Genomic DNA, 24,597 nt, shown 5'->3' on the forward strand with positions numbered 1-24,597 from the left:
CACTGCTCGTGAATTTCTCTACCTGTTTTGCTTGAAAATCTTGAAAAACCGGTTAGGGGGCGCCAGGATTTCTTCATACGTGATCCCTCCGATGCCTAAGTCAGACAGAAAAAACATGGGAGAAAGAAGAAAACGATGAGAGACATCATGAGAAAGAAAGGGCAGAAACTCTCTTCCCACGTTGTATGTGTAATCCAGAAGAAACATTATATATGGTAAAAACTTCCCTGTGATGTAGATCGTGGAAGACGTGTACCCCTAATGTCAGTCCATAACTAAGAGGGGCAAGACCCATGATTTGATAATATTGATCACAAGTCCAAGCCAAGTGTAGATCGTGAATATATATTTTGACAGACACATCCATTAATAATCACAAGACACCAACTATCATCAATAACCTGTTTATTATCACAATATTGGTCTAAATTCATACGAAAAAATATATATATCTCGAAATATCATTAGATGATATCTTGGAATATATCCCATGACATCATATATGTTCAGTATAAAACAATGGATCCATGGAGTGCAGCAAGTGGATATGGAATTCGTCATATATATCTTTCCAATTAATTTCTTCTCACACTTAGAACAAATATGAAGTATATTAAAGTCTTAAGATTTCATATCAAGTAAGAGTAGACCTTGTCATTGATGCAAGTTTTTTTTTCCTTGTAAGTTCATGCTCCGATCAGATGGATTTGTCTTATAACCCCATAAAAATAGATTGTTATAAGATCTTTACATATGGTATGATCATTTAATCATTTCGTGTATAGTTGTTGGAAAAATTGCAATTTTAATTAGTCCTTTATGGGTGTCGATTTGCAATTTTAATGATTATGGCACACATGTGCTAGTTCATTGGCACGTGCACACCTTCACGAGAAATGACTAAAATTTCAAAATTAATTAGCAAAATTAGCAAAAAAAAAATGAAACAGACATGACCAAAACTTACTTTGATAATATAACTGACCACAATCATAGAGAAAACGAACAGTTTTCTCCTTATAGTTGTATTATATAGACCGCCAAAGCCTACAATATATATATATCTATCATGAGTTCTTTTATGATGCCCAACAAGTATGCCTAACTCCGTGCCCACCATGTATAAGTCAACTCACCAATTGTGCTGGTCAACTCACCTATTGTACATGGTGGGCACGAAGTTGGGCATAGTTATTGGGCACCATTAAAAAACTCTATATATCATATATTTAAGTTAAACCTCCTATATTAATTATTTTGATGTGTTACTGAAACATTCTATAAATGTCCTTATACCTTCCAATTTTCATCAGAATTATTCTCCCTTATTTTCTATCTTTAATCTCTTCTTATATACAAATTAATTAAAGTACTCAATATATTTAGGGCATGATTGATACATTAGAATAAGATAATTAAGGAAGAAATGAAATCAAATTTAATTGGAATAGAATAATAATAGGAATGAAATGATACTTTTATTTCATTCCAATTAATGGTATCAAAAAAAATGAATAAAAAAAACGGAATGAAATTATTTTAATAATAAATATTTTTAAGCAAAAAGAAAAAAAATAATTACTACTCATATGTGTTGTTGTTGTTGTTGTTGTTGTTGTTATTATTATTATTATTATTAAATAATAAATTAATAATATTATAAAACTATTCTATTTAATTTAATTTAACTTATATATTATAAAACTATTCTATGAATAATTTATAAATTTTTTTAATACTATAATATTTTTTAAGTAATAAAAATAAATAATTATTATAATAATAAAAATAATAATAATAATATTATTTTATTAATATTAGTTATAAAAATAATAATAAATAATAGAATATATTTTTATTATAATGATAATAAATAAATAAATATTTTTTAATTAATATTTTATAAATAATAATAATAGATACATAAATAAATCATAATAGTAATAAGGATTTATACGAGATAATAATTATTATACATAATAGTAAAATAATTATATAATAATTTGTTGTTTTATATATAATATTAATTATTATTGTTATTGTTGTTATTATATATATATATATATATATATATATGTATATATATATATATATGTGTGTGTGTGGTTAGATTGTTAGAAATAAACTAAAATATTTTACAAAAATAAAAAGAGAGAGTGTGAATTATCATTCCATCCATGAACATGAGAATAGCCATACCCATGGGAATGGTCATTACCATTTCAAAGTTCATACCAAACATAACATAGGTACGAGGAATGAGATGTGAATGCTCATTCCATTCTCATTTCATTCCTTCATATTAATCATGTCCTTATAGTTATTTTTTATTTATATCATTTTGATTTATTAATTTCAAATTGAATTGCTTATATACAATTAAAAATTATAATAATATAGTATTATTTTATGTATATAAATATTATGCTTACATAACACATGTGCATTGATGTCTAGCTAGTATACATAAGTTGTATGTGTGGGTCATGCATATATGTGTATTAAATCGAGCAATATATCATTTGTAGGCTTTTGATTTTTTATTTTTTTTTGAAAACATTTGTAGGCTTTTGAATTTTGATTGAGTAGCTGATTCAAGGTAGCTAACCTCCTAAAAATGCAGGGTGATCAGATTCAGAGAGAATGCAAGATACGGAGAGAAATTGAGAGTTCATATATATTGTCAAGTATGCTTGTACAATATGAGTAATTGTTCCTTTATACCCAGTAACCATCACTAACTTTTATAACTAACTATCTCGTAATGCTAATTATCTTATCGGATTTGGTGATATATTATAATTTTTAAACTCGAACCTATTGTGAAAATCATGCATGTTAAATATCTCTAATAATTTAACTTATAAAGTTATCAGTGCACAATTTATACGGGTTCGAAGTTATTATTAATGAAAAAATAGTTCTGAAAATGTGATAATTAATCTGAACAATATGATATGCATGCATTATATATATACACACGTGTAATTCGAACGATATTTAGCCTTCAAGAAAAACCAAAAAAAAAAAAGTTCCTGGCCACGATATTTAAAACCTTCGATAACTAAACTTAAATGATGTTTATTAAGATCATAATTTATAACAAACAATTACAAATGACACGATCAAATATGACACGACTCAATAGAACAAACCCTAAAAAGACATGAAACAGAGAAAAGAAACGGCATTCAATTCTCTCCGGACATATAAATAAACCCTAACATCCATGCAGCAAACACACGAACGTATACTTAAAAGTATATATAATAATAATAGCATATCTTTTGGTTGAAACTTGATCATATTTGCTGCACAACAGCCAAACAATTATCAACCTCTTTGGCCAAGTACCCCGCGATTTTGCTCATGGGGAAGTCGGCCCCGAACTCGTTTAGCGCGTCTTCGCAGTCGCTGTTATAAGCCGCGCTCAAGTGTACTAGAAGTGTGCCCTTGTCATTCTCATCGAGAGCTTTTATGCTTACTTCGAGATCCGAAACAATGGAGTCGAAATCTTCGATGCAAGTGTCCATGATCGAGTCTCGGCTAATCTTCTGAAGGCCGGCTACGGCCGGCTTCAAGAGAGGAGCCATGGACTGGAGCCGTTTAGCCACGGCGAGAGTCGACTTCATGGCGTTGGCTGAGGCGTCGTGCCAGTTTTTGGCGCCGTTGACCATTTTTGTGCAGAGTTGGGGGTGGCTGGATGTGCGGCAGAAGGCGTTGACTTCGAAGAGTCTCCGAGCCTCCGCGGAGGGGGTCTGGGTCACACAGAGGAGAAGGGCTGCTGCAGCTAGGAAGAGATGCTTGATCTGAGCCATTTGAATTGTTTTTTTTTTGGGAGTCTTGGTCTCTGTCTCTCTTTTCTTCTCCTTGTGTTTAATGTATAAAGGGAAAAAAAGAGAAAAGAATGAATTTCTGACTAATTTTTGGATTATATATGGAGGAGGAGTTGAAGAATGAGTGGTGTTTCTTATTTCATGCAAATTTTTGTGGTGTGACGCTAGATATAAAACAAGGGCTTCCCCTTGGTTTCAGAGAAATTAGAGATGTACGTAATTTCATAGATATAGATTTAATTTATCGGGAAATAAAAATTAAAATAGGAAAACTACAATTTTTGGTAAGGTATATATATATGTTGTTTGCAAGTTTGATTCTTCCAAATTTCAATCTCAATATCCCTATAACTTTCGGTCTTTGGCAATTTGTGTTGATATGATATAGCGTATGTATGTTATTATCATGACAATGGCATCACGTTATCGTAACGTTGAAAAATGGTTAAAATTATAAAACTTAATAAATAAATAAATAAATAAATAAATAAATAAATAAATAAATAAATAAATAAAGATAACATATAGATTAAAACTGAAACTCAACAATACTAAAAACAAACAAGTATGAAAAATCACAATTATCCATTAAAATAAATAATAATACAAGCAGAAAAAAAGAAAATAAAAGAGAAAAAAGGATAGACCCGTAACGTGTTTGAATTTCGCTCAAGAGAAGTGGAACGGTAATCAAATAAATTGTCGCAAGCGATTTAGCTAAACTATTAGCAAGCAGTCTAGCTAGTTTTTAATTTTTATGCAGCATGCATGCAGCTAGGAATAAAATTATCGCGATTTTAATTTGTTTTTATGAAAACAAAGATATTATCATAATATCATTCCAATTAATTAACATATATATAACACTTCTATACAACTCATCTTAACTGATATCACATACCCGGGATGACGATACCCCGGGTGGATTGGACCCGAAAAGATGGTATTAGTCTCTCGGGACAGCGGAGCAGGTCCTAGCCCGACTATCTTTAGGAAGTGTGATGATATCACATACCCGGGATGACGATACCCCGGGTGGATTGGACCCAAAAAGATTGTATTAGTCTCTCGGGACAGCGGAGCAGGTCCTAACCCGACTATCTTTAGAAAGTGTGATGATATCATATACCCGGGATGACGATACCCCGGGTGAATTGGACTCGAGAGGATGGTGTAACTACGACATATTATAGAACCCAGGACTGGGGGGCAGTAACCTGGGATCTGCAAGAAAGGCTTAACCTGGGAGGTCTTAGCATCCGGACCGATACAGGAGATCGAAAGGAACCCGGGTAAGGGGCATGGGAGCTAGAACCTCCCGGAGTAAGCCTTCGGAAGTTAGGAAAGGAAAGGAAAACCAGTGGGGCCCCGGCCTTTCTATTTTTAGGGCCAGAAAACGGCCACGTTTATTTGAAGTATGTCAGGATCAAATCACAAATCCAATCATTACTAAACACGATCCAAAGGAATGGGCTCTGTCCGGAAATTATGGGGGTCTAAATCACACGTGATAACCATCTTATCACCCTAAAAGTTGTCAGTAAGGTCATACCCAGTAATCATTGAGGACCCGGGTGGGTGAGTATAAAAGCCCATTTTGGGGGGCAAGGTGAGGGAGAGGACGAACTCTCTAAAAAGAATGTGGGTAGAACTTCGTCTAAAAACGGATAAGATATTCATATATTTTGTATCTTCACTTACCTTTTCCGCTCGGAAATTTACCCATCCCCAAATAGTCATTTTGTGATAAACACATCATTAACCTTTTGAAATATATAGATATAGCGAGACTGCAAAGTGAAAAGGTGTTATAATTCTGATTTTATTATTTAATTTCTAATTAAATATCGCTTCAATATATATATACCAAAATCGACAGCCACCTCAACATTAAAGTTATGTAGTGCTGGGACAAGTACATATTGCTTTTATTTGGAACGTCAAATTACAATTTTTACCACCTGACTTTTTATCGTAATCAGCCAGGAAACCATTAATTAAGGAATAAAGTATGCAAATTTTTTATATTCTAGAACTTTTAGTTATAATTAATACACACAATTCTGCTGCTCTTCCTCAAATTTCTGGGACCATTCATAATTTCGTACGAAACGTATAGATGTTGAAATTCTATAATTAACTTGTTTACGTACGAGAAACTTACAATCTATTTGGACATGTGCAAGTACTTTAAAAATATTTTTAATATTTTATATATAAATGAAAAAAATTAAAATGTGTATATGGATAAGATTTTATGTAAAAAATCAAAAGTTTTTTTTAGATGTTATCCAACTATCCAAGTATAATTTTAAAAAATTTGGGTGGAATTTTTTTAATATTTTTAGAATAACCCAAAACTTTTTAAACTGGTTTTTATATAGTAGTCATTCAATACATATTTATTTTTAAAACCTTTTAAATACAAAAAAATTATAAACAAATAGTTTTATAAAACATCCTATAAGTAAGTTGTCCATATGGGAACCTAGCTAGGAGGTCTTAACGTATGAGAAAATTCTGGGGTTTTGTTTGAGTTATTAATTATACGATATATTTTTTTTAAGTCAAAATAAAATTTTATATTTTAAAAGAACGAGCAACAAAACTAAGACAGCTGTAATCAGGTTTGTTTTCAGTAATAACAATTGTATAATTTTGGTAATAAGCAAATATATATTTTGTTTTCTTGCATCGAAAGGTTATAATGAAAATTTGAGTCATGCATCGTACATGTACACTTAACTTGGGTCCTAAAGGATGACACTTTGCCTTTTCATGAAGTGTACGTAATAACGAATAAAAATATAAGATCCAAGGATATATTTGTAATTTATAATGTAAAATGTCACCATGAAGGTAACCCAGCTAAAATATACAACATGAATTTTTTTTAGGATTTATATATATAATTTTTCACATCTAATATTTTTTTTAACTGGAAACATTATGCACCATGCATATCCCCACAATATCCCCCGACCCGAGTCCATGAAATGAATGGCAAAATCGGAGGACATAATTGGCATTTGATATATATCCATGGACCGGAGTGGATCAGTGGATCTAGAAAAATTTTCGAGGGAGGACGGAGAATTAGAAATCACAAAAGTGATGTGATATTGTAGATGCATATATATTAAGAATTTTTTGTTATATATGAATGATTATACATAACACAGATTAAAATAAAATAACGAAATATAAATTAATAATATATTTTTAAAGTTCATATATATTTTAAGTTACAATATCCCCTACTACTTGAAATTTTCTTAAAATTACTAATAACAACTACATTCAACAAGATACGAAATAAAGCTATTTTAATATAAGTAATTAAAATTATTGGAAATTTATTTAAATTAAAATTTTTGAAAGAAAATTATGGATCATGAATGTGAGAGTGTCTTTTGGCTCTCCACATTCTTGAGTTAATTGAAAGATTAATTAAGTTAATTAATCTTATGACTCTTTGTGTGTTTTTTGAAGCTTATAAATAATGTGCTCATTTTCTCAATCCACACACACAATATTCAATATCTCACTCAAGTATTCTCTTGCATTTCATATTGTTAGCTTTTCATTTGTCATCTGTTAAGTTTTGGTGATAAAGTGAAGGTACGATTCAAGAATTCGCCGGAGTCAGGGACGGGGCTAAGATTTTTATGTGAGGGGACGAACTTAGTATATGTAATTATTGATTATTAAAAAAATTTAAAAAATATATACATAATAAAATAAAAAAAAGTAATTTTTTATTCATATCATTGAGAAAAGTTTATTAAAATTTTGAAAAAAAAAACTGAATTTCTTATAATGAAATTTAAAATAAAAATTAATTAAACATGTGGTTTCATATTAAAATATGTAAAAGTTAAAAATAATTATTTCAAAGTTTTTCAATATTTAGATGCTAAAATTAAAACTTTAATCACTGCAAAGAAAATATTTAACATGCAGATTAAAAATTAAAATAATATGTAATTTTTTTATTTACATTTATATTACATTCAGATAAATTAAAATGCTCGATTTTTTAATACAATTTTAAAATAAGTAGTGATTAAATTTATTATGAAATTTTGAACAAAATATGCATAAGTATAATATCAACGAATAAATGTTAAAACATTAATCTTTCATATTTAATTACAAATTTAACACCTAAAACTCCACGCTCTATGAAATTAAAATTAAAATAGTTAAATTAATCTAATTAAAATATCTATGACATACTAACATATATATTATTTTTCAATTTTTTAGAATAGTGATTATAATTTTAGTAGTTTGATACATTCAAAAATTGATGATTGTACAAAAAATCAAATAAAAAAATATAAATACATATCTAAAGGTAACTGTTTTTTATTTGTTAAATCGTCGAATACATTTGTTTCAAATTTTTTGTAATTAAATGTGATTCATATTATGTGAATTTTTGTATCAGAGTTTGATCTTGCGGGATTAATGAAAAATACATTGATCTCACAAATATAAAAAAAGTTCATTTTTAATTATTTTTATTTAATTAATTATATAATGATATATATATATATATGTATATATATATATAATTTAGAAAAATTGAGGGGCCCCCCCCCCCCCCCCCCCCCTCCTTTAGCTCCATCTTTGGCCAGAGTAGTGAATTTGTGCTTAATTTTCTAATAGTTTTTTCGTTGTATCCTGAAAAATATACGTCTGTACGTGTTGATCCTCAAACATCTTGTGGAGGCGACGAATCTATTTTAAGGAAACTGTACTTGTTACCGACCTCGGTTTGCTTTACAGTTTTCTTATTATTTCTCATTTGTTTTACTGTTAATTTCTTGCTGTTTAATCAGTTGTTTATTATTGTTCAGTATCTAAGCACTCGTTATACTGTTGTATTGTACTACAATCATTACTTGTTTTTAGTATATTGTTTCTGTTCAATTCGCGTTTAGCATTTTGACTAACAAAACTAACATTCAATTTTCATCTTTCATTCGATTAATTGATGAATTTTTTTTTTTGGAATTAATACCGACAAAGAGCAACGAAAATTAAATATAACAACAAGCAGGAAGAATTTTTTTTTTTCATTCTTCAAATATGTATTGTTGGTTAATGATGGAGGGGTTTAATTTTATAGGATATTTTATTAATTTATTAATAATAATAATTATGTGTAAAATTTATAATGCCTAAGAGTAAATTATTTTTTTTTCACATCAAAATTTAAGAGAGGGCATTAAAATCTCCAATATTGTCAATGGATTAAAAAATGAAGTTCTCTTGTACATCGGAGAAATTGAGAAAATAGACCTGAGCAAATATATATATTTTTTTAAAAAAATGATCTCATTAAAATCTCCAATGTCAATATCCACCGTCGAAAAGTAAATTAATGGGCGAGACTCGGCGATAGAGCAACATTTTTTGCCTTTCGATTTCCCTTTGAAAGTGTCGGGGCGGGCAAATCAAAGGTTACTTCTCCAACGTTATAAGCATCCGTACGTACTTGTCTCCAAAGTCAATGGATGGAACAAATGAAATTAGTTCTTTGAATATCACTGTCTAGGAAACTAGGTAGTTGTTTCTTAATTTTCACCCACTGGCCATTATTTTTCCAATTTCTCTGCAAGAAACCCGATTAACATGTCAACAACTCCCATATATATTTCCACTAGCTGTCGATAAGTAAAATAGTCAGTGAGACTCGGCGATAGCTCATCGTTTCGACCCTTTCGAATTCTCTTTGGAGTCAATTGAAGGTAATTACTTCTCCTATATACACTATATTACTCAACCTCACCCCATATTAAGAAATGGACTTGGATTTAACTCCACCCCAAAAAATAGCTCAAAGAGGGAGGTTGTTCTTGTTTATCCTCAAACATATATGGGGATCTCTAACTGTGAATATGGATCCTAATGCGATTATTAACATCCAATAAATTACATCGAATCGATGATCAACAAATCAATTTTGTCAATATTAAACCGAATTGAATGATTTGAAAATATTTATGTGTATCAAAGATAAAGGGTGAGATGACTCCGTCCGAAAGCGAAATGATTCTGACGTTCAAGTTAGTATATGATTCAACAGAAAAGAGAAGTACTATTGGAATAATTGTATATGAAATAGTATGAAAGTCGTTTAGAAGACGTATGAATTTGTACCTTAATAACGGTTATTAGTAACATTTTATTTATAGGAGTTGCTTTCTCGGCTTTGCAAAATTGTAAATACTGAGTCATGAAAGACATTAAAAAAAAAGTTACAGGTAGCGATTTATTTATTTATTTTTTATATGGCATTGTACCGGTCACCAAAAAAACCCTAGAAGAACTCCTAGTATTTGAAATGACACTGATCAGTTACAATATCTAGCAGGAGTTTTCATAAACTTAAGAGTTAAGTCCTTATTAACTACATGAGATTCTAGAACTCTCTTCTTTTTCGCGTACTTTTCTAAATTAGTTACATTAAATATTTGCCTCGGTACAGACCTTTTAACTAAATGTTTAGTTTCATATAAAAACATTACAAATTTTGATTATCAAAACAAAACCACCAAAGAAAACCTTAATTAAGGATTAAAGATTGTAATCTTATATATTTTCCGAACTTCGATATTATCATGAGCTGAATTCTAGGGTGTTTCTGAGACCCTACGTTGTGAAAATTCAGGGCTTATTCTATGCTGCACCGAGTTAAATTCACCCGGTGCAGCATCTACCATCCAAAACAGCCCGGGTCCCACATAATTATGTGGGGCCCGGGCTCCTATTCATCGGGCCCGACCCCATGAACGGCCCAAATCTATTGGGTGAAATTTACCCGGTGGATCATAAAACTTCTCGAAATTCAGTGAGCCACTTGTTTAATTTGTAAGAAACTTAATGAGCAAAGTCAATGCACGTCTCTCTAAACGATCGACATAGGATCGGCGACGAGATATTGTACTATCACCTTGCTTTATTGATCAGCACCAAAATTGATTTCAGTTGACCATTCAATAGTTATTTTTGCAAGTATAATTGATCTTTGTTTCAGAAAAAAATTAATTGAACATAAGAGAAAACCCACTGCCATCCAACAGGTTCCTCTTCGGCAAATATATGTACGAATATAATTTATAATTCTTATTATTTTCATAAGTATATAGTAAAATGTTGAGATGTGAATTTATTTTCTGAAAAATATGGGCCATGCATACGATTCCAACTTTGCAAGCATGTACGAAACCTAGAAGCACGCACGTAGAGAGTGGACACTAAATATCTTATATATTTAATAATTACTAATAATAGTTTATTGGGAACTAGAAAGATTCTGTATCCACCATGAATATCCCCCCCACCGAGCTGGCTAAACAATAAACTAAGCCAAAATAATTAAATATTGGTTATCAAATTACCATAACACCCTTAAAACACAAGAAGAAATGAAGTACATATAGAACACCTGATTAAACCTATATTTAATGCTATGGTATTAAATGAAAGGGAAAGGGTAGGTGAAAGTTTTAACAGTTTTCCTTTGTCTTTAGAGATAATTTCTCAAGTGCCGGCTTAGTAAAAAAAAATTAGCAAAATGTTAGGCTGGATTAGTGTGTAAATTAAAAGCAAGTAATAAAAATTAAAACATGACAAATGTGAAATCACATTACCTGTCAATAATTGTCACCCACAAAAATAAAAGTACTTCAATGTCACAAATACCCTCCATTGATTGCTTCGTTTCATCTAATCCTCGTGTGGTTTTCTTTATATTTTTAGGTTGTGTTTACTTAGTGAGATTAATTATATATAGATAAATAATATTAGGACTATTAAACTAATTTTATAGGATGTTGAATAATTATACATAAACAATCACATGTTTACTTTAATGGATCAATTTTATGATTGATATTATGATTAAATGACGAGTTACAATTTTGTCCTTTGTGTATAATATATAATCTTATTTTTAGTTTTTATTTATAAAATTGGGATTGTGATTTTTATTGAAAAATGTAAATTATTTTAATTGACCCAAATTATTGAGTATAAATATTATTTTTTTAAAAAAAATTAATAAATTGAGTTAAATTTTTTCCCCATGAATAAGGATAAATTTTAATGAACTGTATTAATCATATATTAAATTATTAGAAATTTTTTTCATATTTTATAATTTTTAAATGGACATTTCGTATATTTAAATTAAATGAAATGTATTAATATATCTTAAAGTATTTGAAATTTATATGCATGTTATATAATTTTTTAAAACGAGATTTTCACATATTATTTTTTTGGAAAGTAAATGAAGGATATTAGTGTAATTTTTTCAATTAAAAACATAATGATTATTTATCACATCATTTATTTGTAATAAATTATCAAGGTTTAAAATATAAATTGGATAACTATGGATTAGCTTTATGAGTTAATACGAGCCCTAAAAAAGCAAGTAAATATATTATTGCTTAAAATTATTAATATAATTTTATACTTATCGCAATAAGAAAACGCAACCTTAATCTTAGTCAATGAATCATGCATGAATGGGCAGAATGGCACAACCGGAGGACATGATTGTCATTTTACTCCATTCAAGAATATCCCATCCCAGCAAAGAATTGCTTACCAAGTCAAAAAACTGTACATTCCCTTTGGATTCTTTGTTCCAAAGTCAATGGATGAAACAAATGAATCAATCGAACGTCACTGTCCGATTGGGCAGAAAGATTTGAACTTTCACCCCACTAGCCATTAATTATCAAACTTTAGCAGCAATTTCTCCGCAAGCAACCCGCTTCACATGTCAAGAAATTCAATGTTTTCACTTCCCACCTGTCAAAAAAGAAATCAATCCATGAGACTCGGCGACAGTGTAAAATTTTTAGCCTTTTGAATTCCCTTTGTAGCCAGTTAAAGGTCACTTCTCCAACATTATAAAGATCCCCGTTCGCCCATACGGACCTGGAAAAAAGTTTTGAACTTGAATCCCGAACAGAGGTTTCTTGTTTGGACTTTAGCATCGAACATGGAGATCTCTAATGGTGGATATGAATCCGACCCGAAGAAATTTGCGCTTCCAGTGGATTCTGAGCACAAAGCCACAGAGTTCAGGCTGTTTTCAGTGGCAGCGCCTCACATGAGAGCGTTCCATCTTTCTTGGGTGTCTTTCTTCGCCTGTTTCGTCTCCACCTTCGCTGCGCCACCCCTGTTGCCGATCATACGAGACAACCTCAATCTCACGGCCACAGATATCGGAAACGCTGGAATCGCCGCCGTTTCAGGCGCGGTTTTCGCCCGAATCGCCATGGGAACGGCATGCGACTTGTTCGGGCCACGCCTGGCCTCTGCCGCTCTCACTCTCATCACTGCACCCGCAGTTTACTGCACTTCCATAGCCAGTTCTCCAGTCTCGTTCCTACTGGTTCGCTTCTTCACCGGCTTCTCTTTAGCGACTTTTGTTTCGACTCAGTTTTGGATGAGCTCTTTGTTCTCCGCCAATGTGGTCGGTACCGCCAACGGCGTGGCCGGTGGCTGGGGAAATCTTGGCGGCGGTGCAACGCAGCTCATCATGCCATTAGTATTCGATCTCATACACAACATCGGCTCCACCAAATTCACCGCTTGGAGGATCGCTTTCTTCATCCCTGCCCTGTTTCAAACTTTATCGGCATACGGCATCTTCTTTCTTGGCCAAGATTTACCCGATGGAAACTACTCCGAGCTTCACAAATCAGGAGACAAGCATAAAGACGACTTCTCCAAGGTTTTCTATAACGCCATTACGAATTACAGAGGATGGATCCTGGCACTTACCTATGGATATTGTTTCGGGGTCGAACTTACCATAGACAACATCATTGCTCAGTACTTCTATGATAGATTCGACGTGAATCTTCACACAGCTGGAATCATAGCAGCAAGTTTCGGATTAGCAAATCTTTTCTCCAGGCCAGGAGGAGGCATGCTGTCGGATCTCATGGCCAAGAAATTCGGAATGCGAGGAAGGCTGTGGTCTCTGTGGATTGTGCAGACATTGGGAGGAATATTCTGTATAATTTTGGGAAAATCGGGAACTTTGGGCTTATCAGTCGCTATAATGCTCATATTTTCCGTGTTTGTTCAAGCTGCTTGCGGGCTTACATTCGGGGTTGTTCCTTTCGTTTCAAGAAGGTATGTTTTCACTTATTCTTTTGTCTTCGTTTTCGTGAACACGCATCATATTGAAGTAAAAATCATATCTTATATCTTATATATGATCAGGTCTCTAGGCATCATATCTGGAATGACCGGAGGCGGGGGTAACGTAGGAGCGGTTGTTACTCAAGTTATATTCTTTCGAGGTTCACGATTCTCTACCGAAAAAGGATTAGAACTGATGGGGGTGATGATGATATGCTGCACTTTGGTGATCATGTTAATATACTTCCCTCAATGGGGTGGAATGTTCTGCGGGCCGTCGACTAAAGGCACAACGGAAGAAGATTACTACGTCTCCGAATGGACTTCAGCAGAAAGAGAGAAGGGCTTTCACAAGGCTAGCTTGAAATTCTCAGAAAACAGCAGAAGTGAAAGAGGCAAAAGAGTGAACTCAGCACCAACCCCTGCGAATACAACGCCAAATCCTTACGTCTGAACTCTGAACCCATTGTTTGTAGTGTTTATGTATGGGTAGAAAGTAGCTGATCAATTCATGCATGTTTTTTTGTTACATTTGATATTCTGCTTTCACTTGCATATTTGGCAAATTAATGGTGTGGAAAACGCTTGTTATAAGTTGTGTATCCCAGCTAAGTTCTCTGGTTTTTCGTCTTTTGATTGTAAGGCAGCTATGCGTGCTGATGATTTCATGAAGGTAGTTTTAAGAACAATGGTGATTTGAAAGCCTCTTCTAATATATCGACTTTGCCTTCTACTTTTGAAGTGTGTTTTTCTATCCGTGAATGTGAGAACCTGAAATTCAGTTTAGGCCATGAAATTCGGTTGAGATCCGAAATGAGTTGTCATCGAGCTAATTATGTGACACATTCAATTTTTTTTGGTTGAAGAATTTGTTAGTAGAGTTATGTTATATGTACGTTACACACAATTACATATTTTTCTTGTTATAATTAGATCTCTGAGTTACAATTAAATCTCAAACTAGAGGTTGTGCAGCTTGGATTCGCACTTGTGTTAAGATATTATGTCAAATAGAAATTAGATTAATTAATCCAAGTGGACCACCTTGAAGTCAACTTTTTAAGTAGCGGAGAATAAACGCTGGTTCAAATGAACCGACATATGGATCCCGACAAGAAACTTTTGGAAAATTTTCACTATGAACCTTTTTTCGGACTTGAGATCTTTGGAAAATAAGTTCTTGCATTAATATACGTAGTTCGAATTCTGTGTTACAACAACAAATGGCGCACCATTTCTCAGAAATTTTTGACATAAATTTCATGTATTCAGTTTCTCCAAGATCCTCTCCCGCTCTTTAACAGAGATACATAAAGCAACTCATTCCAAGTATCTGGTACACCAGGCAAGCACCAGTGGCTACAATCTTGTGCATGCACATTACCAGTTTCTGGTTTTGAATCAGGTCTGTAAACCGAAGGATGGCCGTCTTTTCGGTAATCTGTTATTCGACTGATGTTTAGATACGTTACAGGAGTTCGCATACCCTTCACCACAGATTCCAGAACTCTCATCTTTTGGGGATATTTCTCTAAATAAGTTTCATTAAATATTGGTTCGGTCTCATTGTGGCATTGTCCTCCTAAGTTCCATGGACCACCCCTACAAGCAACCACATATCAAATACCCCTCACGCTGAATCGCAATCTTAGACGACATGCATCAGAATCAGCATATAAAGGTTGATGCAACAATAGAGAGAACGATGCTTATTAACCAACCTGAAATGGGTGACGGAGTATCCTCGAAAAATAACTCGAGTTTTGTTGACATCAATATTCTTATCCACCCAATTCGCCCAAGTGGTAAGTGCCCTTTTGTAGGCTTCCAAAACTTTAAGCCTCGGGTGAACATAATTACCCTCCTGGTAATAATCTTCCCTTTAAATAGACATATAGTTTTCGTTAACACGAGACTGGTATACTTTTTTTACAAATAAATCGGAAAAACATAGGAATGACAAACCCTTGAGAATCTGTGTAATAATCTATACCTTCTTTCACTCATACACAATTTTTATGCATGCCGCCAAATAATGGTGATGTATTTCATCAGAAAAATTCGAAAAAACTCACCCACGGGAGGTCTTCTCATGAGTCCACCAGTGTCCTGTATTGAATATTATCACATCGGCATCATGATACATGGAAGTCGTCTCATCCATTAAATCCAGTCGTAGTGTCTCAAAAGAACCATTTCTCCCTTTGAAAGATGATTCCTTGACAAGAAACGGAGAACTAACAAAGTCCACAGAGCAGTTATATTCCTGCGAATAAAGCCAAACAAAAAGACGATAAGCTCGGGACAATGTTAACCGTCGTAGGTTATAGCATTTAAAAGTTACAGAGCATACCTCAAATCTGAAAGCATAAAACCCCTTCTTTTTAAATTCTCTCCTCCCGGATATCTCGTAGACTCGTTTCTTATCTCGTACACCACCATGACGAAGCATACAAACGAGTGATTCCCACATGTTCCTATTCAGAGAATCTCCAACAAAAACTAGCTTTTTCCCTCTCAAGCCCTCTAGAAAATCAGTAGCATTAAACCTGTGAAAGCATCATGATCAAATTCAAAATGGCGAGAAGCGTAAAAAAGTATCAAATTTTCTAAACCATTAACTCTTTAAACTCCTGCATCTGAGTGCTAGGCAAATGCGAGAGCAGTGACTTAAATCCCATTCTAAATGCTAAGAAATCTACGATGATGTGTATCGCCATGAAGGCTAGTCACGTGGAATTAAACGGCTTAACACACCTATTATTTTATAAACCAGATAAAACAAATATTAACGTGTAGACCTTTGAGCTTGACAAACAATCTTACTAGGCCTCCACATTATTTATCTAAAAGTTCAGTCTCAAATGATACACGGTAGAATTCATGGAGACACAACAAAAACAACACATATGATTTGTAACAAATTGAACATGTGAATACTGTTCAGGCTCTTCAACATGTATGTGTGTCCTTCAATTAAAGCCGTCATCGACATATGCATTGAAATCAAACAGGTAAAAATCCATATTAAGTTGCACAAAAGAATCAAATGACTACTTTCTAGTAGACCATATGCCTAACAAGAAACAGAACCACAAATGACACACCTTCACAAACAAATGTAAATCTTTATTCTCTAATCATAAAGAACGAGATGAACTTACATAGGGATGTCACAGTCATATGGCTGCCATCTCCATTTCACGAACTCGCTATCCATCCTCCCGTTGAGATGGCAATTGAAATCCTTATCAATATATGGGCAAGAACCAGGAGGATAATATGGCTTTGTATCATCCCTCACCCATCTACCACTAAAGATATCACATTCCTTGTAAGACCTTGCATTTGCACTCATACCCTCTACTTTATGCTCCAAGCCATCAATATCTCCATCATTAGTGTGACTTCGAATCTTACTATCTCTCAAGGCTTCATTTTTCGGTTCATGCCTGCTTGAATTTTCCGGTTCAACAATCGCTTTAAAATCATTTTCTTCAACAGAAAAACTCTCATTCTTCACATTCTCAGTGGAATCTATCAAGATTAAATTTTTATCAACCAGAGACCCATTTTTTCCATCTTTTTTCACAACACTTTCTTCTCTGATACTAAGGCCTCCATCTCTAAAATTCGCAGAGACATTCCCCACCTGGGAATCCTCAAAAACCACATCTTTCTCACCAAAATTCACAAAATCTAAATTTTTATTACTCCTCACAACGTTTGCTTCAAAGGTTTCGTTCAGACCGCCAATACGTTTCGATTTTTCTACAATAAAAGAATCATTGCTTACACCTGAAGTATTATTAAAACTAGAAGAGGGCCGAGAAACAAAAGTGTTATTACTATGAGAACTAAAACTAATCAACCCAGGAAATACAGGGTTTAAAAATGGAGTCTTGAACGAAATAACAAACATAAACAACACCACGGTCAGAAATATAAGAGACAAAACAATGCCAAAACCAAATCTTGAAACCACCTTCCTCCTAGGAGATGATAGCAACTGGTCTGAAAATACGAATTTGCTCACGTCCATGTTCGGTAAAGAAGAAGAAAAACCCATCATTTTTCATACGCATAAATTTCCCAAAAACTTTGGCAAAATTTACGCGATATTGTCCTGTAAACAAAGTATCAGGTGTTTAAATGCAGTTGTTTTTGTTTCTTTTCCCCTTGGATTTATGTAATGTACTGAGATAACAATGCAAAAGCCGGATTACATCGTTTTTAATTTCCGATAAAGTCCAAAGATTATTCAAGTTTTGACAGGTGTGCAGTGTTGTGTTTAAAGCGGTAATCTTGTCACAGAAGTTGATTCGGAGATGGAGGGAGCACAAGTGTCATTTCATATAAACCAACTTCTTCTGCCTTTTTATTTATACCAGTGATGATACACATAAAAGCCGATTATATCTTAGTATAAAATATAATTTTGTATCTAGTTCTTTTATTTTTTTCTTTCTGGAGAAAAAATTTGATAAGACAAAGACTTTAAGGGAGTGTTTGCAATCAATAAAAAAAAGTGTTTGTTAGCTTTTGACTTAAAAAAATTATTTTTGTGTGTTTTTTAAACCTAGATTATGTGTTAGCTTATGCTTAACTTAATTGAAATCCAAAAGCTAGTCATGTGGTGATTATGATTCTCCAAAAGTGATTCTAATAAGAAGGTCATTGTTAGAATCACTCTAGTCACTTATTTATCAAACACGACCAAACTTTGATTTTTTTGATTTTCACATTTGTTTCCAAACACTACCAACTTTTGATTTTTCTTAACTTTTTTATAATCTATAAATTAATCACTTTTACAAAAACACAATCTATTGCAAACATCCCTAAATCGTAGTAAGTATAGATTAACATGAAAATAATGGATTAAAATAATTAAATTTTAATGTCGTATTAATATAAAAAATATTTTATCATATATGTAATAAAAATAAATGACTAATATTTTAAAATCTTAAAAAAAATTATAATTTTTATCAATAATTGATGAAGGATGATTTTAAGAAATTTTTAGTAGATTTATCACTCTCAATTTTTAATCACTTTACACTAACATCTCTATGCACGTGACATACATACATACATACATATTAACTTTCTAATTTTAAATAATTGTGTATAAAAAAGTATAGATTATATTAAAATTAAAATTTTAAATATTTTATTTGATAATATTTCTATGTTAATATGATTATTTTAAAATTCAAAAATCTAGACAAAGAATAACATTATTTATTAGGATGATTTTAATTAATTAAGATACATATTTATCGAAAGGGGTCTTTTTTTATGTTTTATTTTTTAAAACAATATTGTTTTTTCTAATTTGAGAATAGGATATTTTTGTTTGTCAAAAAACACCACGGTACAAAGTTGGTTTTTATAAACATCTCAATTTTGTTTTTTTTTTTTTTTTTTGAAAAATATAAACCTCTCAACTTTAATAATATAGTAAGTATGATAGTAATATATCTTTCAAAATATAATATAAATTAATCAACTATGAGAGCTATTGAATTAATTCTTTTAACACAAAACTCATATAAAAATATCTCTTGTGTTAATTTGATGAGAAAAATTTTTCAGACGATCAATCTCATCAAAAAATATTAATCAAATTTCTTATAAAACTAGAATCGTTGGCTTTGATTGGGCAAAGGCTTGAAATTGGTAGCCACGTGCCTCTGTTTTGTCCGTCTAAACTCTAAATTGCGGTGCTTGCAAATATATGTGCAGACACGTTTCGTCATATTTTAGCCACGTGTCATTGCTGGGCCGTATACCACGCTTCAATGTGCCCAATTCACAATTGGGCTGGTTATTTGAAGCCCAAAGTCCAATTCCAGCTACAGCCTGCCTACACACACATACTTGGCCCAAAAACATTTTCCCCGCGTACATTTTTTTTTCCCGAAACCCGAAAGCTTATTTGGTTTTGTATTGAAAATTTTGTGGGAACACTTTTGGATTATATTTTGATGAAATAATTTATATATTTGATTGGTTTTAGAAACATAATTAAATTTTTTAAGAGTATTTTTTGAAATTGATAAACAATTCAAAACTGAAATACATGATATTCTATCGCCATAAAAAAATAGAATAAAATAAATAAGTCATGTTGAATCTCGAAATATATATATATATATATATATATAAAATTAAACCGTGAAATTATATTTCCCCCGAAAGAAAGCGTATAATGTAAGATAGCAAAGATGATGCAACTACTCATAATTTACACGTGCTGATCGTTTTTATTGTTTGAAAATGAGGGTGGGCTATGATTTGGTGGATGAGTCAACCCAATACGATTGAGTCAAACCAATGACAAATGGATACCTTGCTCAGCAAGAGACATTTTTCTTTCTTTATATTATTATTATTATTTTATCGTGAAGAAGAATACTGGCACTTGTGGAAGAAACCACATGATTCATAAGCCCACACTCCTCCTTTGGTAGGAAACAAAAAATCCTGCTCCAAACAATGACAATAGCCTGTCATGACCTAAAGTTAGTTTAACAAGGTATTTCAAAGTTTCCATTGCATAAAAATGATATCATAAGTATAAGATTTTCACTTGGTAAATATTATATATAATCTAGTTTTGATTTAAAATTTCACTAAAATTTAGTTTTACAAGATATATGCGGATGACGTATAGAGAGATAGTGCAATGTTTAGGTGATTTTGAGCTCTAATATCTATTCTAGTGTATCATGTTTTTTTTTGGAATATGTTTATTACGTTAAGATCATGAAATTCAATCATATCCAAGTTGGTATATATAGATCTCAATAACTTAATCCAACTGATGTGGAACATTGACAAACACCAAACTCATACAAAGCAAACTCATATTTCTATCATAAAAATATAAAAGTAAATAGTTTGGTTCTACTTTATTTAACATTTATATATGTTCTTCTTTTTGTTCGACGATGATTATTGCTACTGTTGTTACTATAATTACTATTATTATTATAGATGTAGACGAGGGGCTCTATCCGCCATTAGTGTCTACAAATAAAATCTTTGTTCTCCAAATACAGAAATTAGTTACCATTGTTAGGTTATTGTACTTCTTCTTTGACATATCCATTCTCAGCATTCATGGTGTTTTTTGTCAACTCTATTAAATGTGAAAACAGCCTCCATCACTGATTTTACATGTACTACTGCCATTTCTAATTAATATTCAGCCAAGAGTAGGCAAACAACCAAGTGTGAAATTCATAAATACCAAAGTAGATTAGGCGGCTATAGCCTTAGCCTACAACTAAACTATTAATGTATATATGATTCTATTCTATATTCTCATTAAGTAATTGGTTGTAAAATAACAATAATTAAAAGTAATATTTATTTTATTAATATCAAATTACTATATCCGTTTCACAAAATTTATTCATGAAATCGTCTCATTCTTGTACGAGAATTTTTGTGCATTATATATACTTATACTATTTTTTAGAATTATTTTCTTATTGCCTCCTGTTACTTATGAATTCGACCAATTTCCCCTAAATAATTTTTGAGTAGTTTATTGTTTAATGATTGCCAATTTTAGATACATAATAGTTGAAAATACAGATCGAGTTTCAATCCTATTCAACTCAATTCCAATTTTCGATTTCCTTCTCGATTTTATTTGCAATTTCGATTTAAATTTAATTTAACTTATTTTCCCACACATGCACACTAATATAGAAATAACCTGTCCGGGCTACCTCTACCTCACGATTTGATAGATAGTGTTTGAAATAATTTTTAGAAAAACTTTTTAGTTTTTTTTTCACAAATTTTGAAATTTTATAAAAGAAAACTGAGTAAAATGTCCTAAAATCTTTCTCAAACACTACTATAAAATAAAAAAGAAACAAAAAAAAACATATAGATTATATACCTCCGTTCGCTTATGAAATTGAAGAATATTCGTTGTTCGTGGGCAGCAATCCTACTGCCAACTTGCATTAATAAGCTAATTTTCAATAGTCAAATTATGGTCAAAAGCTTCCACGAAACTCTACGCAAATTCCTTCCATGTGAACAGTCAATCCTTTGGCTAAAATTCATACAACATACGTTCATATATTCTTATTAGCCGCGTATGTTTTGTTACACAATCTCACGGGTTTGCATATTATATGAAACAACCGATCGAATCAGATCCAATTTATTTGCCCTATTTCATTTGAAAACAACAATTATTTAACAAACTAGTTTTTAATCGAGCATGATCATAGTAAAAGGATTTCCCAATCCATATATATATCTCAAAATCCATAGCTTGCTTAAATTGAACTTCATGTAATAAATGGGTATCTTGGACGAGTGTATTGATGTGTTCACGCGTAATCGATTTTTCGTGCTCTCTTTTAATTAAAATTTCCTCTCACTTTCGTTTCTCAATTTAGCTTCTTCTCCAAACAAAATGGTAACATTAAAATAATGCCTTTTGATATGATGTTCCATATTCGACAGCAACAATTAATATTAAAAAAAGGGGACCAAGTTTCTAACACCCGACCAACCACTATTTACCCATGTATAAATTTATGATCTTTGCACACCTTCATTTAATTCTCAACTTCCCCTCAATTCTCTCTCCATCTCTCACCCAGCAAAAGAATCCATTTTCAAGCCTCAAACAAGGGGAAGAAAGAAAACCCATCTAAAACGGAAAAAAAGGTTTTGGAAATGCAAGGGAGATTTGAAGAAAACCTCAGCCCAGATCAAGATTCAGCTTCAGAAGCTAAGATAACTCGAGATTTACAGGAACACTTGAGATTATGCGACGATTCGTATGATTTTTGTGAAGAAGAGAGGAAAGAGATCGTAAAAGATCATGATAATGGCGAAGATGAAGAAGAGGAGGAAGAGTTTTCTTTCGTGTGTTTGGATGGAGTTTCGTCACCGATAGCGGCGGAGGATGCCTTCTTCGACGGCAAGATTAGGCCGGTCTTCCCTTTATTCAACCGGGATTTGTTCTTCTCCGGCGATGAACCCGGTTCCTTGCAGCTCGAAGACCTGCCATCGAAGCCACCGGTGAAGAAGGTCTTCGTGGAGACGAACGATAGCCGGGAGGTGACGTCATCCGCGGCGGGGAATGACGAGATCCTCGGTCCCTGTTGCGAGTGGGCGAACAGAAAGGCGGTGGAGGTGTCGCCGGAGACCTGCAAGAAGAGCAACTCAACCGGGTTCTCCAAGCTATGGCGATTCAAGGAATTGATGGGGAGGAGCAACAGCGACGGGAGGGACACGTTTGTTTTCTTAAACAACGGCGGCGGCGGCGCCACGTCGACGAAGGCGGAAAATATCGCCGTCGGCGTGAAGGTAAAGGCGGTGAAGGTGAGGAAGGGCGGCAAGAGCAAAACGGCGTCGTTGTCGGCTCACGAAGTGTATTTGAAAAGCAAGGCCAAAGAGGAAGAGAAGCGGCGGTCGTATTTACCATATCGGCCGGAGTTAATGGGCTTTTTCACAAATGCTAGTGGGCTAAGTAAAAATGTACATCCCTTCTAAGGAAAAACAAAAATATGAAAAAAACAATAATTTTTTCTTTAGATTTGTAAATATTTTTAACGACATTTTTTAAGAAAAAATTATTTGTTTCTTTGATTGGATTTTCTCAAATGATTCAAGGAACAATGGGTAATTTCTGACAAAAAATATTGTTTTTTTTTTGGGGGGGCAAATGTTAGAATTCGACACAATTCGTTAAGTAGGTTATTTTATGAAAATATCCTCCAAAATAATATTTTACTAGAAAACATGATCAAAAAGCTTTCGTGTCTAAAGAATTTTACTTTATATATAGTTAAACTGGTAGAAGATAAAATTAATGTTTAAAAAATTAAATATTGTTATGTTAACATTTTTTGACTAAACGAATGTATAATTAATGGAGAAACCTAAATTTTTTGGTGAAGTTTATTTTGTCAAGAATTTGGTTATGACAATTAGTTCTATTTACTTTGAGATTGTATTAAGTAGCCCTACAAAATTGATATAATTCGAAAAATAAAAAACAAAATATAGAATAAATTAACTGAAAATTACATGTTTCATCATGCATGTATTTTCCCTCAAGTGTTATGGCCTTCACTATGATCAGATTTCAATATTACTCGTGTGTCTTCTAAATTTGAAAATTTAATAATTTTTTGTTGAAAGAGTGTTAACATCTTAAGATATATGTCCACATTATATCAACATCATATCTGAAAAATGACGAAATATGCACACACAAAATTAAGAGAGTGAACTAAAATTGCAATTTGACATATTGAAATCATAAATAAACAAATAGAAAGAATCCAAATATAATTTCATTGTATAATTAATGCGTGAGAAGATAGGAAATTGCATAGCAAAGAGGCAACTGCGTTATGTACGTGCACCTTTCATGGATGGTGCGTATTTGATTGTCAAAATCAATTGTTTTTTTTTATAAAAAAAAAAATTTGTTTAAAAAGAGAATGTTCCTGTCTATTTCCTTTGCAATAATTACCTCTATCCTACACTGCGATTAACAAAAACCGATTAATTTAAGATATAATAA

General features: G+C 32.4%; 4 protein-coding genes across 4 annotated transcripts; 2 read left to right on the top strand and 2 right to left on the bottom strand.

The window, feature by feature from the left end:
- Window positions 1–3,065: 3,065 nt before the first annotated feature.
- Window positions 3,066–3,880, bottom strand: LOC140872335 (uncharacterized). The gene has a single exon (XM_073275157.1). It carries the CDS (start codon window positions 3,816–3,818, stop codon window positions 3,303–3,305), a length of 516 nt encoding a protein of 171 aa, XP_073131258.1. The 5' UTR covers window positions 3,819–3,880; the 3' UTR covers window positions 3,066–3,302.
- An 8,804-nt stretch (window positions 3,881–12,684) lies between these two features.
- On the top strand, window positions 12,685–14,731 carry LOC140871550 (high affinity nitrate transporter 2.5). Its single transcript, XM_073274101.1, has 2 exons — window positions 12,685–14,009; window positions 14,100–14,731. Exons 1-2 carry the CDS (start codon window positions 12,865–12,867, stop codon window positions 14,470–14,472), a joined length of 1,518 nt encoding a protein of 505 aa, XP_073130202.1. The 5' UTR covers window positions 12,685–12,864; the 3' UTR covers window positions 14,473–14,731.
- A 499-nt stretch (window positions 14,732–15,230) lies between these two features.
- On the bottom strand, window positions 15,231–18,209 carry LOC140872116 (protein trichome birefringence-like 2). Its single transcript, XM_073274873.1, has 5 exons — window positions 17,183–18,209; window positions 16,372–16,567; window positions 16,094–16,284; window positions 15,740–15,898; window positions 15,231–15,620 (listed from the first exon to the last, which is right to left on the bottom strand). The coding sequence occupies exons 1-5, from the start codon at window positions 18,088–18,090 to the stop codon at window positions 15,287–15,289; spliced, it is 1,788 nt and encodes a 595-aa protein (XP_073130974.1). The 5' UTR covers window positions 18,091–18,209; the 3' UTR covers window positions 15,231–15,286.
- Window positions 18,210–22,545: 4,336 nt separating this feature from the next.
- On the top strand, window positions 22,546–23,649 carry LOC140872199 (uncharacterized). The gene has a single exon (XM_073274993.1). The coding sequence runs from the start codon at window positions 22,737–22,739 to the stop codon at window positions 23,556–23,558; it is 822 nt and encodes a 273-aa protein (XP_073131094.1). The 5' UTR covers window positions 22,546–22,736; the 3' UTR covers window positions 23,559–23,649.
- Window positions 23,650–24,597: the final 948 nt, after the last annotated feature.

Source organism: Henckelia pumila, unplaced genomic scaffold (assembly GCF_033568475.1).
Source record: "Henckelia pumila isolate YLH828 unplaced genomic scaffold, ASM3356847v2 CTG_461:::fragment_3, whole genome shotgun sequence".
Taxonomy (NCBI): Eukaryota; Viridiplantae; Streptophyta; class Magnoliopsida; order Lamiales; family Gesneriaceae; genus Henckelia; species Henckelia pumila.